At 39.7% G+C, this 17,446-nt stretch overlaps 1 protein-coding gene across 3 annotated transcripts in view; it reads right to left on the bottom strand.

The window, feature by feature from the left end:
• TTC39A (tetratricopeptide repeat domain 39A) overlaps positions 1-17,446 on the bottom strand; it is a 52,874-nt gene that overhangs the window by 17,525 nt on the left and 17,903 nt on the right. For all 3 annotated transcript variants that reach the window (XM_064455110.1, XM_064455113.1, XM_064455112.1), the window contains 6 exons: positions 12,773-12,904; positions 12,015-12,091; positions 11,430-11,497; positions 8,522-8,586; positions 5,981-6,080; positions 4,789-4,854 (listed from right to left, as the gene is read on the bottom strand). In XM_064455110.1, the coding sequence (XP_064311180.1) occupies positions 4,789-4,854; positions 5,981-6,080; positions 8,522-8,586; positions 11,430-11,497; positions 12,015-12,091; positions 12,773-12,904 (508 nt within the window). The remainder of the gene's footprint in view (positions 1-4,788; positions 4,855-5,980; positions 6,081-8,521; positions 8,587-11,429; positions 11,498-12,014; positions 12,092-12,772; positions 12,905-17,446) is intronic.

Here is a 17,446-nt window from a genome sequence, read left to right as displayed (position 1 = left end):
GGATATTTCACTAAGCCTTTACTGACATCAGTACTAGGTCTTACAGTGATTGATATCTTCTATATAATATAAAAATACATATAAAATGGTTGGTGATCTCATTTGTGAACAGCACTAAAAATGATAGAGAAACAGACTGCATTACTCATATACAATAACTTAATTTGTCAAGTTGATCTCCCGTAAGTATTTCAGTCCCAAAAATATGTTTTATTACAGCCAAACACAAATTTATCATCTGTATGGACAAGGAATGCAATCCACACCCACCCTACGTGGGACTGCATCCTGGAAAGCAGTAACTGTTAAGTAACTGGATTAAGAACATTGCCCATTCATCAGAAGAGGGCTGCAAATCTGGCATACTTGAGCCTGAATTCTTAAACTGAGTAGTTACACAGGTATGGGAAGTTCATGGAACAAGTTACTTCACTCTGTGGTATGTCCATAATCCTATTTTGTCTGGTCCAGGTATTTAAAAAAGTTTACTTTTCACTCTGCCACTAGAATACCCCAAACTTTCTATATTACAGTAACAATAGAATCAGTAGAAACAGTCTGAAAAAAGAAATCTAGAAGTAGTTGTTAGTATTACAATGCTTGCTTGTAGAAAAGGCCACAACAAAGCTGTTTGTCCTCAAAACAACTCTTGCAAACTGCTTCTGTTGTTATAAGAACCCCAGGAAAGTGGGATGATGAAGGGTGTCGCTGGGAAACATGTTTTAGATACCACATGCAGTCAGCCAGCCGCCCTTTGTGGCTGGCAGACACAGAGGTACTCCTCCAAGGAATGACCGAGCACAGAAGCCTAGGTCAGACATTATGAATCACTTTTTCAAGCACCTACTCTTTCTCCACAAGGAGCCTATGGAGATTAGCCAGCAAACCTAATCAACTAAGTGAGGTACCATGAGTTGGGCAGTACTATTATGTCCATTTAATCCTCACTGGGGATCAAACTGAGGATCTCAGAATCAAACCACAAGCAGCTACTACTTCAGCCTAAGAAGTAACTCCGTAAACAAACTACACTCACTGCCGCCGGTCACTAAGTGAGTATATTATATGTAATTGTTAGGACACACCTTCTAACCATAAATAACTCACAAATATATCCCACACCTATGCCACAGGTGATATGAGCAATCCCAAAACACCAGGAATGAGCTTCTAAACAAAGCCTATTACAGGGCATATTGCTACAATATAAAACAGATGTCAAAGCAGTAAATGCTCATAATTTTTTTCAAAATACTTAAATGACATTAACACATTTAGTTTGTTTTCACACAAAATGTAAGTTACTCTGAAGGGCATAAAGCAGAGCAGGGAGCAATGACACTTCTTAGAGGCAAATGTGATCCAATATGATAATCTCACTTTTCTGTGCAAGTTGCTCATAATATCCCATAACCTTTTAATTCCCAAGACTGTCACTACATTGTATTATGTCAGTATTTCATTGATCCTTGTTACAAGACATCCAATGCTCTCTCATTCAGGAATCCGCACATGAGGAGTGGGGATTCCCACAGTGAATGCAGGACGAACAAGGACAATGCTCAAAACCATTATCAGGCAACACTGAGACTGGCTCATATTTATTTCAGCTGTTGCTGACTAAAATCCATCTACTTTCCTGAAGTGAAAGTTCTTGAATTATATTTTTATATCACTCTCTTTTGATTAGGAATCTTGACAATGAAAGAAAAGCAAGGTCATCGTTCATGCCCCATGACCTGATCACATTACTGCAGGCTTAGGAAGGAGGATGCATACTACTAACCGCTTCTATGAAGACCTGACTAATTAAACTGGTAGATGGGGCATTTAAATGTATCTTATAAAATAATTTTAGATTTAACCTTCATTTAACATTTCCAGAAGAGACCAAAATGCAAATCAAAGAGATGCTTAGTGGGACACAAATTCAATTTATTACAAATTGAGACATGAAAAATATTCTTCAGCTCAGCTGCCTTGGGAAAAATGTCCTCCCATATCAAAAAGTATAATTTGAAAAAATTGGTTCTATCTGAGAGTTTTCCTGCCTTCCCCTGAAATCATGCTGTCAGCTGACCCTCTGACAAATTGCACTTAACAAATGGTGGGCTCATATCAAACTTTTCTGCAGTTTAGCAGCACAGTATTTGTAATTGTCTATAAAATAAGGACAAGAGTAAAGATAAGCCTGAGACCTGGCAGAGGGTCCAGTAAGAAGGGTTCAGTGCTTAGACAGGAGATAGTACAAGGACTCTTCTGACCTCACACCAGAAGTTAGTTATCATTAAACACAAAAAGTCCAGATGGGACACATACTCCACCTATGGCCCAGTGAGTGAAGAAGGCATGCCCCTCCAGCATGGCGTACGTGACGGTGTGTAATACATACCTCTGCCCACAAAAAATATCTCACAAAACTGGGCAAAATCCATTGAATCTCAATTCCCAAATGCAGGGCCTATGCCTTTAAACACAAGTAAGCCCATATTTTGATTAAAGCTTCAGGGGAAAGGAACTTGAACACTGAGAAGGGCACAACTGGCACATCTTGGACCGAAGGGAACAAACGTGGCCTCAGGCTACTTTTATACTTTCTTGATCTTATCCTACCTCCTATTTTGAGTCTCCAGACAGCTGTTAAGTTGATCACGTTGTCCACAGTGCCCACAAATGGCTTAGGAAGTAATGGACCTTTGGGCATGTCCTCATTTACTATCAGACATGTCATGTCCAAGAGACAAGAAGAGTCCTTAGGGGCAAATCTGCTGGCTTCAAGGCAGATTAGTATTGTGGAAGATATCACAATGCAATTTTATATCCAGTGTTAATAAACACATGATTCATACCAAAAGCAAGCTGTCCTCCAGTACACTGTAGCTGTCAGGTAAGCTGTAAACAGCTCAAGGCACTAACCTTGGCTCTTGTCTTTTGTGCAGTCTGATGCTCACCATGAGCATCTAATGGAAAAGACTGCAAGACCAAACACAGATGCATTCAAAACTCCTTTCTTCTGGATGGGGCACAGCACATGACGCACACACTTTCCCTCTCCTCCTCTGTCACTGTTTCTTTCACCTTCTGGACTCCTGTCTGTACTGCAGGGCACAGCTTCCTCTTGTGAGCTTTGGAAAACCACCACTGGTAAGGACTGCAAATGCAATAGCAATTTTGCTTTTGGCTTTAGGCATCTGACTCACAAATGTTAAATACAGAAAGGCTTTTTTAGGTTGTTAAAATAAATGACCATCAATGAACTTTGAACAACATGTTTAAAATACAGCAGGTTTTTGTTTAAATTTTGTTAATCTAGGTCATACTTCAGTGCGTTATTAAAAAACTGGAACAGGAGCTGACTCATCAACACAAATATCAGCCCACTCATAGCCATACAAGAAATCCCAGGGCCAAAAGAAAACAAGAGAAATTCAATTAGAGGGACAATTTTCATCTGCAGTAATAAGATGAGTGTTCAGCAAAGGATTCTCAGAACTCTGCTGGTATGGGAATTGCCCTTACATTTCTAGGAGAATATTTTGCTTTAGATGCTCTTTGTTTTCCAAACTGACAGGTAGAACTGTTTGGTTTTTGCCTCTACTGCTTGTGAAACAGCTCCTGGTCATCTGGAAATTTCCAAGTTCTAATCCATGCTCTGCCAAAAGTTCCTTCCTTTTAAACAAGACATTTTATTTTCAGATCTAAGATCCTTCCTGTAAACTAATAAAATGGTGATGACACTCATCTACCCGTCATGTAAGGCTGCAGCTCTGATTAAGGAAACAACTTCCTCCTTGAAATTTGTTTTATAAATAAAAAGCATTACAAAACAGTTAAGTTTTAACTTGTTTATACAGCTTTTGCTGTGTTTGCAGGACATCAAGCATTCACTTTACCCAGCATTTAAGAAATAAATGTGACTAGTGGTTTAGGTTGAATGGACCATGTTTTCTTAATCCAGGAACCCAGCCTTGAGTGAATCTCATGTCCTGCTGGCAGAACGAGACAGGGGCAGGTACAAGGTATCAAGTCTAAGATATTCCCATCAATTTAGTACCCTATTTTGAAACAACAAATCCACAAAAACCTAGCACAGCACTTTCTGTGCATCTGCCCTGAAGAATAACTCACGTTCATGCAAGTTTACGGGTACTTCGTGACTCAACTTCTGTCCTTAAACTGCATGGACAAACAACATAGGTCAGACTGATTACTCTCTAGGCAAAAAAGCACTCACTCTTTTAGGCAAAGAGAGTTGAGGTGCCACACTCAAGTTATCAGTTGCTATCAAAGACAGGGAGAAGGAAAAAAAAAAAAACCAACCAGAAAATAAATTTAATTTTTTTTCCTGACTGGATGCATGCAGGAACCTGTCAGGGACATTCAGATACGATAACAGTAACTATCAAATAAGCTAATATATTAAAGGCTCGAATACACTTTGGGCTATGGATTTCTAAGCACAAGTACATCATTGCTAAGCACATCAAAAGACCACTAACTAAAAAATTAAATATGCCAACATCATTGTATTATTAGCCACTGGCTTTATCATGTTTCACAACTGTATCATCATTGACAAATGGTATCACAATCTTTGAAGTTAAATAGTTCAGACAAAGACAGAAAGGAAAACTGAGCTGTATGAAAGTGTCAGGCCAACAGTGCGCATGTGATACCAACCGGAGCGTTTCAGAGGGTTACAGCTAACGTGTGGAAGAAGAGAGAAACTCTTGTCTCCATTTTTAAAGAGTGAGGGGAACATACCAGTAATATTTAGTGCACATTTACCTTGTTTCCAGAAAATCCAACAAACTCCAGTAATCTCAGAATCCGTGCAGGAAACATGGACAATGTCTATAGAAAGAAATGCAACAGTTACATGGTAACAGACTTTCTGCCTCTCAGCTACCAGTTGCCTCCCACAACTTTTCCAAACACAAGAAATAATCACTGGAATTACTAAGAACGTCTTTATAGGTCAGAAGATTTCCTGCGTAAATGTATACACCTGCTATATTTTACATATGATTTAAGGAGAAGTAACCTGTTTAATATAGGGACCCTGTGTTTCCAGGATTCCCTGCACAGAAATACGTTTACATAGCACGTGCTTAGTAACTCTAGTACTTCTTGGGAGTTTCAGAAATACTGGGTGCATAACACACAGTATTTATTTTTTTCTTTGTGCAGTAAATCTAACATTTGGGCACATGCCAGACTTGCACAAAGTAATGCAAGCAAGGGGAAGCACCAGGCACTTTCTGCAGCCCATCATCTGAACAACTATGTCACCCCTCACCATCCCTGGGTCAACACCTCTGACATACCAGAAACCATCCTGCATTATTTGACCATCTGCTTTCTGACCAATACACAAGCAAAAACAGCCAACAGTGGCCAGAAGAGCACCCAGGGCCCCATTCACACACCCTGCCCCACCAATTTCCCTGCTAACAGTCAAGTGCCTGGTTGCTTACCAAGTGCCATTTAAACAGTAAATGGAAGTCAACAAGCACAGGGAACTGCTGCTTCTGTGCAAGGCTTCTCCTGGCCCCCACCCCAGCAGGTCCCTTCCTCATGAGACTGTAACACCCTCCCCTCCAAATGCCTCCCAAGCATTGGTCACTTGGCTAATGAACACTCTTACTGGAAGCTGGGCACAGGCACTCAGCTATATTCCCAAAGAACATGCCTTTAGCAGATGTCAGATAAGATAATTTCTCAGTTAATAATCCCCCCGTAAGGATGAGCAAGTGGGTCTGCACACACTGAGCAGTATTGCCCATATTGCAGGTAGCAGTCTCTATTTCTAAAGCATATTACTATCCAATGTTCTTAGACCAGAGACTGGGATCCTGCAAGCGTCAGCACACATACCTAATTTTAACCATATGATTAGTAACACTGATGTCAGCGGAACTTACCAGGTATTTAAGTTAAGAATATTTTCAGGACATTGTTAGGACCTCAGTGCACGTACCAGATTAAATGCTCCAACTCCAAGTTTTACACCTCCCTCAAAATGAAGATGGTTCTCTCCTTTGACATAATGTGGAGACTGTATGAGACTGTCCAGCTCCCTGAAAACACACATGCTTCTGTTACATTGTCAGCAAATAAAATGATCAATTACAGTTCAGTAAGAAAATAACCCAATTATCTTGAACTACACAGTAGTTCAAAGGCCAACTTGTCATTTCTGTCACATTACTATCAATTCAAAAATATGGAGTCCTGGAGATGGATTCCTGTTAAATAGACATAGTTAACTTGCAACCACTTTTCTGCCTGAATATGTTTCTGGAATGGCTGCTGGGAACACCACCTTTACTACTACAAAAAGAGATGACGGGGCAGTGCAGGAGAGTTACATTTAAATTAGCAAATTTAAATTAGCAAATTTGATTTGAGTTTCACTAATCCCTGGATTAGGTATTCCCTTTTTGTGCCTGTTCATTCAAAAGAACATTTTTTTTATATATATATAAGACAATTGTAAGAAATATTTTAAAATGGGCAGGTATATCAGAAATTACTATTCACTTATTTCTCTAACTTTCATAGATCTCAACTTTGTAGTGTCCCTTTATTTACTTGTGTAATCCAGATGGATTTGACCCTGTTTTGCCTCCAAGCTTTCTATGGCTATGTGTTTTTCACGCTATTGTTATAGTTTATTTTGTTAACTTTTCCTTCCTTAACTTTTGTTAAGGAGAACACCACCACTGTTTTAATGGCAGCCACATATTGTGTTCAGGCTGTCATGTTTTTATCTGCTGGTTGTTGCCAATAGATATAGGACTATTCATTATAATTGCAGTCTTTGCAGTGGACCTGCATTTAAAGTCACCTTCAACCCACACAAATATGGACAGTCATCTCTCTCCCTTTCAACATACTTCTGGAGAACCCGGGCTGGATGCTGATTTGTGTCTACTAGACACGTGACTTTTTGTGGCTGTTCTGAGCCCCAATTTAAAGTTCTAAAATAAAACAAAATATGATGCATATTTAGCTTCCACTTTTTAAAATTATTCATGTAAGTCTGTACTGCCGTGTGCTTCCTGATACTTTTTATTCACTGATAATAAGCAAATGTTTCATTCTGAATTATTGTTTTATTCAATTCCATCTTTTTTACAGTGTACAGTAACCTTTCCCCCCTGAAAGAGTTTTAAAAATTGTATCTTTGCAACATTTACTCCTCCTGTCTTTTCAGGGTTGCAGCTGTTGAGGATTATCAAGCAGTACTGCTGACCGCAGGGAAAGGCAAAATGTTTTATATCAGAAAATATGTTGTAAAAAAATTATCAAAGCAAATAAAGTTTCATTTGCATATTTTGTTGTTTCCTCTGCAACCTGTTGCACCATGCTCTCACCAAAACTGCAAACAATTCTTTCTTCTGACATCAAAGGTACAGTAAAAACAACGAAACTGCCAATCTCACATACAACCTTTCCCTTTGTTTTAGTACCTGTTTTAGTAATACGCAAGTTATTAGCACTCTTTTGACCACCTAAGGGCTACTAGTTCTATAACACTTTGTTTTTACATATACTAGAGCTGATCTTAATTTACTGAGGCACAACTGAGTATGCTTCCTGTGGTGTACATTCTAATGTAATTTTTAGAATTTACTACTGCACTTCAAAACCTTTTGCACATGTTGAAAGTAGCTCTCCATAACTTCCTGGATGAAAAGAAATCTACTTAAGCAGATGTTTTGGTTCATAGACGCTGAGTAATGGGCATATTCTGACTTCAGATAAGCAACCCTGCTTATCATTTTCAATAGCATGCACCTTCTCTTTAGAGTAGAACAACTGCCATACTTAACCAGATTAAAAGTCCAGCTAAGCAAATATTTCACTGAGACAGTGGCATATGCTCAGAAAAGCATCCTCTAGGAATTGGCTGTTCAGGGACTTCATGATGCAGACAGACCGCATCCGTTCTACTATGCTAACTAGCCCCCATAAACCTATTTCCTATAAATTTGTTTAATCTTTGAAGCCATTTATGCTTTCCATTGCAAGCTCTTCAGTTTACTGTCTCTTAATTTTGTTTTAGTTTCATGCATTTATTACAGAATTACTTTTGCTTCAGCTACTGGTTTTGAATGTTCCAAAAAGCTGTAGTTAAAACTATAAAGAAATGCCATTTCATACATCTAATGACTGTGAGACCTCCAAATTGTGCTATGTGGACACAATGTGCACTACATCATTTAGAACAGTTATTTTTTTGACATAATTTCAAGGATATAGTATTTGAAGTAGGCAAAACTTGGGAGTTAATAGGATTATAGTCTACTATCTTTACAATCCAAATCAACCATAATATCAAGGTCCTTTGTTATGTAAAGGAAGAATCTGTGTGGGCTGAGAAAGGTTATAGATAGGAGGCCCATAATAAACACTGCAATAAATACAACAGTAATTAATCTGTGAATTGGACAATTTGATCAGCAGCACTTTTTGCTGAACGAGTATGCTTAATCACATCATCACTCTGACCTACCTGTATGTTTGGTAACTGTTCCGGACTTTGATGCCACCTTTTATGAAGCTAACCATATTCTCATCCTGTTAGAAAAGAAACACATTAGCAATATAAATTTGTAAGCATTATGAAGAGCTTTTGCCTTCTTCAGATGAACACATGCCTTGAACATAACCATCATGACACAGACAATATAAGTCTGAGAAAAAATACATGGATTTAGGATTTCCTTTCTATATTAAAATATTTTTACTGTGTTCAGACATACACACTTTATTTTGATGCCTTCTGTGATTATTCTAGCCCCTGTGACCTTTGGACCACCTGAATTCACATTAGTGAACACAGTGACTAATCTAATGAATGGCACCTAAGGTACATGCATTTGTGGCCATCTCAAAAAAGTGCTTTCTCTCATTTGTCCTTCAGCACAGTTAAGATCTGAACGTTTCCTGGCTCAGCACCAGATACAAATAACTGCCTGTCCTCAGGAGTCTACAGAATATAGTTTCACATTCTAAAACGGAAGTAGGGTAAAGTTAAGTTATACAGGATATGCTCTTTTTGGTCTGAATGTTCAAGTACCTATCAGTTCCACACTACTATGGTAACATGTTACATTACAAGGTATAATGATCCGAGAACTTAGAGCAGAGTGTATCTGGGGGACCACTAGTTTACAGTTGTATCCCAAAGAGAGAAGTCTTTAGTCTTGTAACTTTCTAGTGGCAGTTTCTTGCCTCACTCATCGTATATAATCTGACATTATGGTTTGTTTTGCTATCTGCTGTTACTTTTGGATAGGCAGACTACAGGTGTTTTAGCAGACGATTCTTCTGTGATGGTATTTTAATAGGCTGTATAAAGCACTGTGGAGAAAATAGCACAGATTAGATCAACATCTGGTTGTTTTACTGTTATTGTTAAGGAAATAGGGCCCAATTGTCCTCATCAATATGTAAATAAAGAGACAGAACCTGCCTCATACAGCTTTCCATCCTCCTCTAAGTCGGGAAGATAACTCAATCCTTTCAAAGTTTCATTTCAACTTCTTCCAGACTTTGCTTTCTGTTAACTAGTATAGGAAGCCTAATGGCCTGAACTGAAGGGCAGAGGCTCACTCTTGCAGCCTGCAACACTACCACTACCTGTGTTCTTTACAGTCATCCTTAAGCAACATTATCAAGAGTCATAATCGAGGACAGAAACTATGTACCATAAATGAACATGTAATTCCTGATGATGTATCTCCAGAGACTTGAATCCCAGTCACATGCAAACAAAATAACCACAGAAAAACTCAGCTTTTAATTAGCAGGTACAGCATCCCTAACCATATGTAAAGGTTCAGTTATATTTCCTTTGAATGGAAAATGGAAAGAGGAAAGAAGGTGGTTTAAGAAAGTTTAAATTCAGAATGCTCATGATACCAACAACAGAGATAACCAACATGAGAATAGTCCAGCCACTGAAAAATCCTGAGACTAATTTTTATGTTTCCAACTGGATTTGGTCATTTACATTAAGCATCAAAACTAACCCACTTTGATAGATGTTGGAACCAAGTGTCTTTGTTTAATTTTTAAAACCAGTTCATGCGTTCATGAAAAATTAAACACAGAATAGAAGACAAAGCAAATAGACAGACATTCTTTATGCAGAAGAGGACAAGAAATTATTTTCTTACTCTTAAATCTCTCATGTATCTGTAAACAGCTTTAAAAACAGACACCTGTGTAAACAGTGCTTAAAACCAAGAGACACTTCACTAAAACACTCCCTTCTTACAGGCACAATGGAGAAGTTCTGAAGAGCCTTGCTTCCATAGCTTCAAATATCACTCAAACTGTCCCCAGTGCTAGAGGCTACTCATCCCAAAGAACCCCAAAGGAATATGGAAATAGGTAGCTACCCATGGCCATTTCGAAGTCCATCATCTTACCATAAAGTCACCATCATCAGCTCTCTAAAAAGGTTCAGAAGAAGTTACTCTGACTACTGGTTTTGCTATGAAGCAATAGCTTCTAGCAGAGGGGCATAGCGGGTCACTGAAAAAGGTTACATGGTTCATAAGCTCTCATAAACAACATAAATCAGAGCTTACCTGGCAACGACCAAACACTATAAAACCACTACCTGCATTTCATTCTCTATCAGCATCTTTGAGCCAAGAAACAGAAGCCCTTTCTGAATGTGACTTTTATTATCCCCTCTGCATAGATGAAGAGACCCACTGTCATATAGCAAGTACAGCCAAATCAAGAAGAAAAATCAGTTATTCCAACTATGATAATTTAAATTGCAAGCTGGAGCCCCTGTAAGCATTGCTAAAGTTGATTCACCAAACAAATCAAGCTTCATTAGTACAGAAAGATAAAAATCAAAGAAGAGGGAGAGCTCCCCTTTTTTTAAAGTCAGGCAGCACTGTTTGGCAAAAAGCAGGTGTGAAGCCTAATAGCTATGCAGACCACAATAGTTGCTCAAGAACAAACAAGTAAGAAAGCAGTCTTGGGAAGCAAACACCAGCCTGACCGGAACAAAAAAAAAATCCCGCTTGCATTCCAGCGTAGCACAGCTTCAGCTTCATTGACCATCTCTCTTTTTTTTTTTATTTAAATCTGATATCCCAACACACAGTACTTGAAAATAGGTGCTTACTGTGGTTACATTTCACACATCCAGAAGGGACTGGAGAAGGGTGTCATAGGGGACTCCGTGCTATGTGTATCAAGACAAGCATTCTTAGATCATCATGACACTATCTCATCAGCAGACAATCCAGATAAAATCCATTTAATCCAGATGAAAATGTCTTACACCATTAGGACAAACAAGGGTCTTCTATCATTTCATTAATCTTTAGAAAATAAGATGTATGGTGTGTACTTTTTTTTTTTCTCCCAAAGAGCCACAGAGGAATCCATACCTGGAGGAATGTGAGTGCTGCTCTCTGAAGTAAACATTCAGCATAGCAAATTTCTGCATGGATTTCCTCTAGTGTCACAGGGGGCGGGGGGGGGGGGGGGGGGGGGGGAAGGGAAGAAAACAAATCAATCAGACAAAAAGTAATTAAAAACACTTAGCTCATCAATATAGGAATAAGATCACAAAGCTCAAACTGAGAAAAATCTTTTCCAAATTTGCTGTAGTGTTTCAGTTCTAGACTACTGAAGTAACTCCAAAGAGTAATGACACAGAGTTACGGAAACTTTGCAGGAATTTCTCTGGTGCTTTCCAGGAACGACTGGATCTAGAACCTTTCTAGGCATTTCTTTACCCAGCAATTTTTGGAAATGCTGAGTCAGCATCCAACAAAAAAAGTTAATGATTTTGCATGTGGTGACACAGCAATTGCCAAAATCCTGATCCAGCAATTTTGGAAACGCCAAATCAGAGATTTTGTCAGTGAACTCATGATCTGCAAAAACACATCAGGGAAACAATTCTACGCAATTCAAATTGTAGCAAAAAACCCCAGATTAAAACATTACGCATTTAGAGATAATGTTACCTTCAGTGAAGTGTTCAAGGCTCTGTCTGTGCACAAGATTGTTGATAGAATCAGCTACTGTTGATTTCTTCCTGAATCTGTAGAAAAGTCCGTTTGGTTATTGGGAACATGAAGCATCAATGACAGACAATGATATCTTTCAACTGGCCACTAACATACCTCTAGTGGTCAACAACCCTCTGTCATCTTACCACATATACAAACTTCAGTATATTCCATACAGAACTTAGCCAACTTGGTCCTCTTGGGATCAATCTTTTACCCTACACATGCAGAAATCTGTCTTGATGAAGGAAGGGGATAAGGGAGCTTTTTGATTTATTTGTGTATGGGTGTGTATGTGTGCACGTGCGCATCTGCATACAGAAGTGGAAGCACAGCTAATTCAAAGACAGCTAGCTACAGTACAACCATCACCAAATGGGAAGATTCTGCTGTGCCTGTAAATAGTAAATAACTTCCAGTCACTGCAGAACTGGGGCTACAGATAGGACAAAAATTGAATTGACAAGAAAAATCAGATATTGGAGTAAACTGAAGTTTTCACGACTAGAATGCTGAAAACCCTAAGTTATGTGGTCTAACCTCATAACTGACTCCCTTTTGAGTAGGAGGCTAGACTAGATGACCTCCTGATGTCCCTTCCAACCTCAGTTTCCTATGATTTCTATAAAATCATATGCCCTTTTTTAATTTGTATGTCCTTCAAAACTTTCTTGTGAAGGGACTATTTATTGACTGAATTGCTCCACACTTACTTTTGACAGGTGGCTTGAGCTTCCTTCATTGTGTTTCCTGCATTCAGTATGTCCTGAGGATCAAATGTCATCATAGCTTGCATTTCCAATATGGTGGCATAAGTCAGTGCATGATACATACTATCTTTAGTTCTGCAAGAAAACACAAGATGCAAAACACAGCTGATTTAGTTATATTATTTTAAAAAACAAATACAAATCCAATTCCAGAAACTCATCAGTCTGATGGAAACTAGGTCTAAATAAACTAGAAATCAAACACAAAGGATATGCAAAATCATCAAGAAATGCTAATACACTGAGATTTGTACAGGAAATCATGTCTACAGCTCCAGTTTCAACAACTGTGCTAAGATGTTCCAATCCTGAGCCAAGGGTATGTACTTAACATACATAAAGTACAGGAATTAAGCACATGGCTAACCATTCAGAGATCACAGAATCATAGGATTATTTTTAATGGCGTATCTAGTGAATACTACAACACATGACACAAATCCAGATATTATTTTTCTATTTTGGGACAGTTACTCAGGACAGACTCAAGAAGATAAGTAACACAATACTATAATCATGGCCAAAGTAGAACCTTCTTCCAACAGATCTTCCCACCAGAGGCGTTCCAGTCTATACCAGACATTACAGCTTTTTCCTCATCTCCCTTTCTGCCAACCTTCCACCACATTTTGTTCAACTTAAATATTCTGTGGGATTTCAGATGGTGCCTCTTTTGCAGAAAGCAAAAAACTTTGGCATTAGTGCAAGGAAAACAATTAACTGCTACCTGCAGCCATTGCCAGCATCTTTCCTCTGGCAGGAATAAGGGTTCATATATTGCACACGTTCACAGCATTCAGCCAGTATCTATGTATGGTGTAATCCTCTGCAAATTAATTAAAATATCTTCAGGCCTAGAGGTCCAATAAAGTTGATTTGGGAAATATGTTGAAGGGCAAGTTCAGATGAATTCCTGCCACAGAAACTCTCTTGTTAATCTGCCCCTGACCAATAGCATGACTTAGACAAATATTGCTAAAGAGCAACAACTGCTATTTCAATTGTTTACACTTTTAGAATGGATCAGGTAGTTCTATATGGCAGGGAATATTAAAAAATATTTGCGGGCAAACAAGGATATCCTTTCAACAAAATCTCCACCCTCAGTACACCTATTCTCAATATGTGTACATCAGGTGTTTCTTTCTCAAAACAAGCCACTTCATTTTCTTTTTCTGTCAAGGAGAAAGTGGTGTGCCAGCAATGTGCCCTTGCCACAAATAGGACTAATGGTATCATGGGCTGCATTAGGAGTGTTGCTGCCAGCAGGTTGAGAAAGGTGATCCCTCCCCTCTGCTCAGCACTGGTGAAGCCACACCTGGACCAGTTCTGGGCTCCTCAGAATATGCTCAAGGAAGTCCAATGATGGGCAATGAGGATGATTAAGGGACTGGAACTTCTCTGCTATGAGGGAAGGCTGAGAGAGCTGGGACTGTTCTGCCTGGAGAACAGAAAGTTTAGGGGGTTCCTATACTGTATAGAAATATGTGAAGGGAGGGTGCAAAGCAGATGGAGCCAGGCTCTTTTCATTGGAGCCTAGTGACAGGACCAGAGGCAACGGGCACAAACTGAAACACAGGATGCCCTGACTGAACATCAGGAAACACTTTTTTACTATCAGGGTGACCAAGCACTGGCACATGTTGTCCAGAGAACTTGTAGAGTCTGTATCCTTGGAGATATTAAAAAACCACCTGGACACAGTCCTGGCAACCGTGTCTAGGTGGCCCTGCTTAAGCAGGTGACCTCCAGAGGTCCCTTCCAACCTCAACCACTATGATTCAGTGATTTTGTTTTAAAGCCATACTTTAAAGACACCTCAATCCATTTATTTTCTCCCCTGGAAATACACATGCCACCCCAGCTTTTGATACCCGGATTGAACCGGAAAATGATTTTAAGAATAACTTGAGACAATCCTACATTAATGATCTAATGATCTAATAACTCTCTGTGGTGACCTGGATCCCTTTAAGTTTTCTAACAATTCACATATTATTACACATTAATTCTTTTGCTCGATGGACTAAAACACCATTAAGTATCCTCAGAAGTCCCTGATGTTTGGTTAGTATTTTCCAGACCAAAAAATAACCTTGTCTACATCTAAAGTAACCCTCTCTCAATGACATTATGCAATAAAATCACCAGAGAAAGATCCAAGTGATGATATCATCTTAACTTTTGTATATATAGATTTTGAGATCTAGGGATTAAAATAAAACCTAGTGCTGGTGCAGATAGCGTTACACAGATATCTGGTGCTTCCCTTGCCAGCCTTCATAACGACAGTGAAGGGCTACTTCTTCCAATACACGAGGCACTGAGCAGGCTGGCCATACTGAAGAAATTTGCAGTGTACATCTTTAAACCCCACTTCAGTCTGTGTTTTTTACTCTGTCCTTAATTCCTAGTTGTCCTCATCATGTCCACAGGTTACCTAACAAGTTACTCTAACCAACCTCTAAACCAACCTAGCATAAAAGCCATTTTGGGAAATCACCTGCTGCTGCAAGCACTATGAGCCCCAAACTATGCTAACATCCATCTCATCTCCAACATGAGTAAGAAAAACAGACATATCATGGAGAAATTAGTTTAAAATCCAGTGGAGTCAAGACAGCTCTGCCATGATTCTTTCAGTAGACTGATAATGCAAAGCAGAAAAATATGAACATACTATAAAATGCTAGCCTGATGAAGTGTTCCTGTTCATTTGACTATTCATCAGCCTCAGTGGGCACAGAGAAAAACACTTATTTTAATAAATACAAGATTAAAACCCTTCCAAATGTTTAAATTCAGAGCACAGGGAAGGCACTAAAATAGTCCCTTTCCAAAATTTTAGAAATTTGCTTTCAAATTCAAAGGAGATGCATATTAAATTCACTGCACTAAAAGGAAAATTGATACTTTTCACATATACATGGTGAAAAGGAATTTCCCTCTCCAGTAATTTGCTACTGATACCATTTCACTCCTGCCTTAATCAATGTCGTCATCTGTTCTGCTTCTAATATTTAAAGGAGATAATAATTAATGTTTATTATTACTCAGCTGGTATTTATCAACACTCAAGTTTACTTTATTTTTTTTCAGGGGCTGGGATGGGCATAGAAATGCAACCAAATACAACAGTCATCTATGCTATTTATACTAACCATAAAATTCAAGTTGCCAGTTACATGGCATAATGCCAGAAGTTTGAAGGTCTGCATTTTATATGAATGGATACAGAATGAAGCTTGATAGCTTTTTTTTTTTCCCCCTTTTCTTTTGATCCCTCAGTAGCACTTTCCCCAGGACATTGTTGGAGTTAACAAGCCTTTATGACATAAATACAACTAATATTCTGAATAAGGACTTATCCCAGTTGTTGGTATCACATGGCTGAATAAGAGGATTATCAGTAATATCTTTAGGCACTTATGGAATTATGCCACATGCCTGTTCCCCAACTATGGCGCAATCGTTATCATCTTGTAGCACTACTCTTTCTTGAGAGCTGTTGGAGAACACTTTCATTCCTCCTTGAAAACAAATCACAGAATCACAGAATGGTTGGGGTTGGAAGGGAACTCTGGTGATCATCTTGTCCAACCCCCCGTGCTCGAGCAGACACACCTAGAGCAGGGGGCACAGGAACGCGTCCAGCTGGGTTTTGAATGTCTGCAGGGAAGGAGGCTCCACAACCCCCCTGGGCAGCCTCTTCCACTGCTCTGTCACCCCCACAGGAAAAATGTGTTTTCTCATATTCAGGTAGAAATTCCTGTGTTTCAATTTGTGCCCACTGCCCCTGGTCCTGTTGTTGGGCACCGCTGAAAAGAGTCCAGACCCATCCTCTTGACACCCACCCTTCAGTTATGTATAAGCATTGATAAGATCCCCCTCAGTCTTCTCTTCTCCAGGCTAAACAAACCCAAGTCTCTCAGCCTTTCCTCGTAGGAGATGCTCCAGTGCCCTGATCATCTTTGTAGCTCTCTGCTGGACTCCCTCCAGCAGTTCCCTGTCCTTCTTGAACTGGGGAGCCCAGATTGGGACACGGTGCCTCACTAGGGCAGAGTAGAGGGGGACGAAAACCACCCTTGACCTGTTGGCCACACTCCTTTTCATGCAGCCCAGGACACCGTTGGCCTTCTTAGCCACACGGGCACGTTGCTGGCTCAGGGTCAGCTTGCTGTCCACCAGCACTCCCAGGTCCTTCTCAGCAGAGCCGCTTTCCAGCAGGGCAGCCCCCAACATGTAACGGTGCATGGGGTTGTTCTTCCCCAGGTGCAGGACCTTACACATGGTTTTGCCTATAGTTCCCCAGGTCCTCCTTCTTGCCCTTTTTGAAGACTGGAGTGACATTTGCTTTCCTCCAGTCCTTGGGCACCTCTCCCATCCTCCATGACCTTTCAAAGATGATGGAGAGTGGGTTGGCAACAGCATCCATCTGCTCCTTCAGCTCTTGTGGGTGCATCCCATCAGGGCCCATGGATTTGTGAGGATCCAGTTTACCTAGGTGATCTCTGACCCAATCCTCCTCAACCAAGAGGAAGTCTTCCTTTCTCCAGATTTTTTTGTCTCTCCTTGGCGGGCTGGGATGCCTGAGGGCCAGACTTAGCATTAAAGACT

The sequence above is a fragment of the Phalacrocorax carbo genome, chromosome 6, assembly GCF_963921805.1.
Source record: "Phalacrocorax carbo chromosome 6, bPhaCar2.1, whole genome shotgun sequence".
NCBI lineage: Eukaryota > Metazoa > Chordata > Aves > Suliformes > Phalacrocoracidae > Phalacrocorax > Phalacrocorax carbo.
This window is presented reverse-complemented; position numbering and strand designations above follow the sequence as displayed.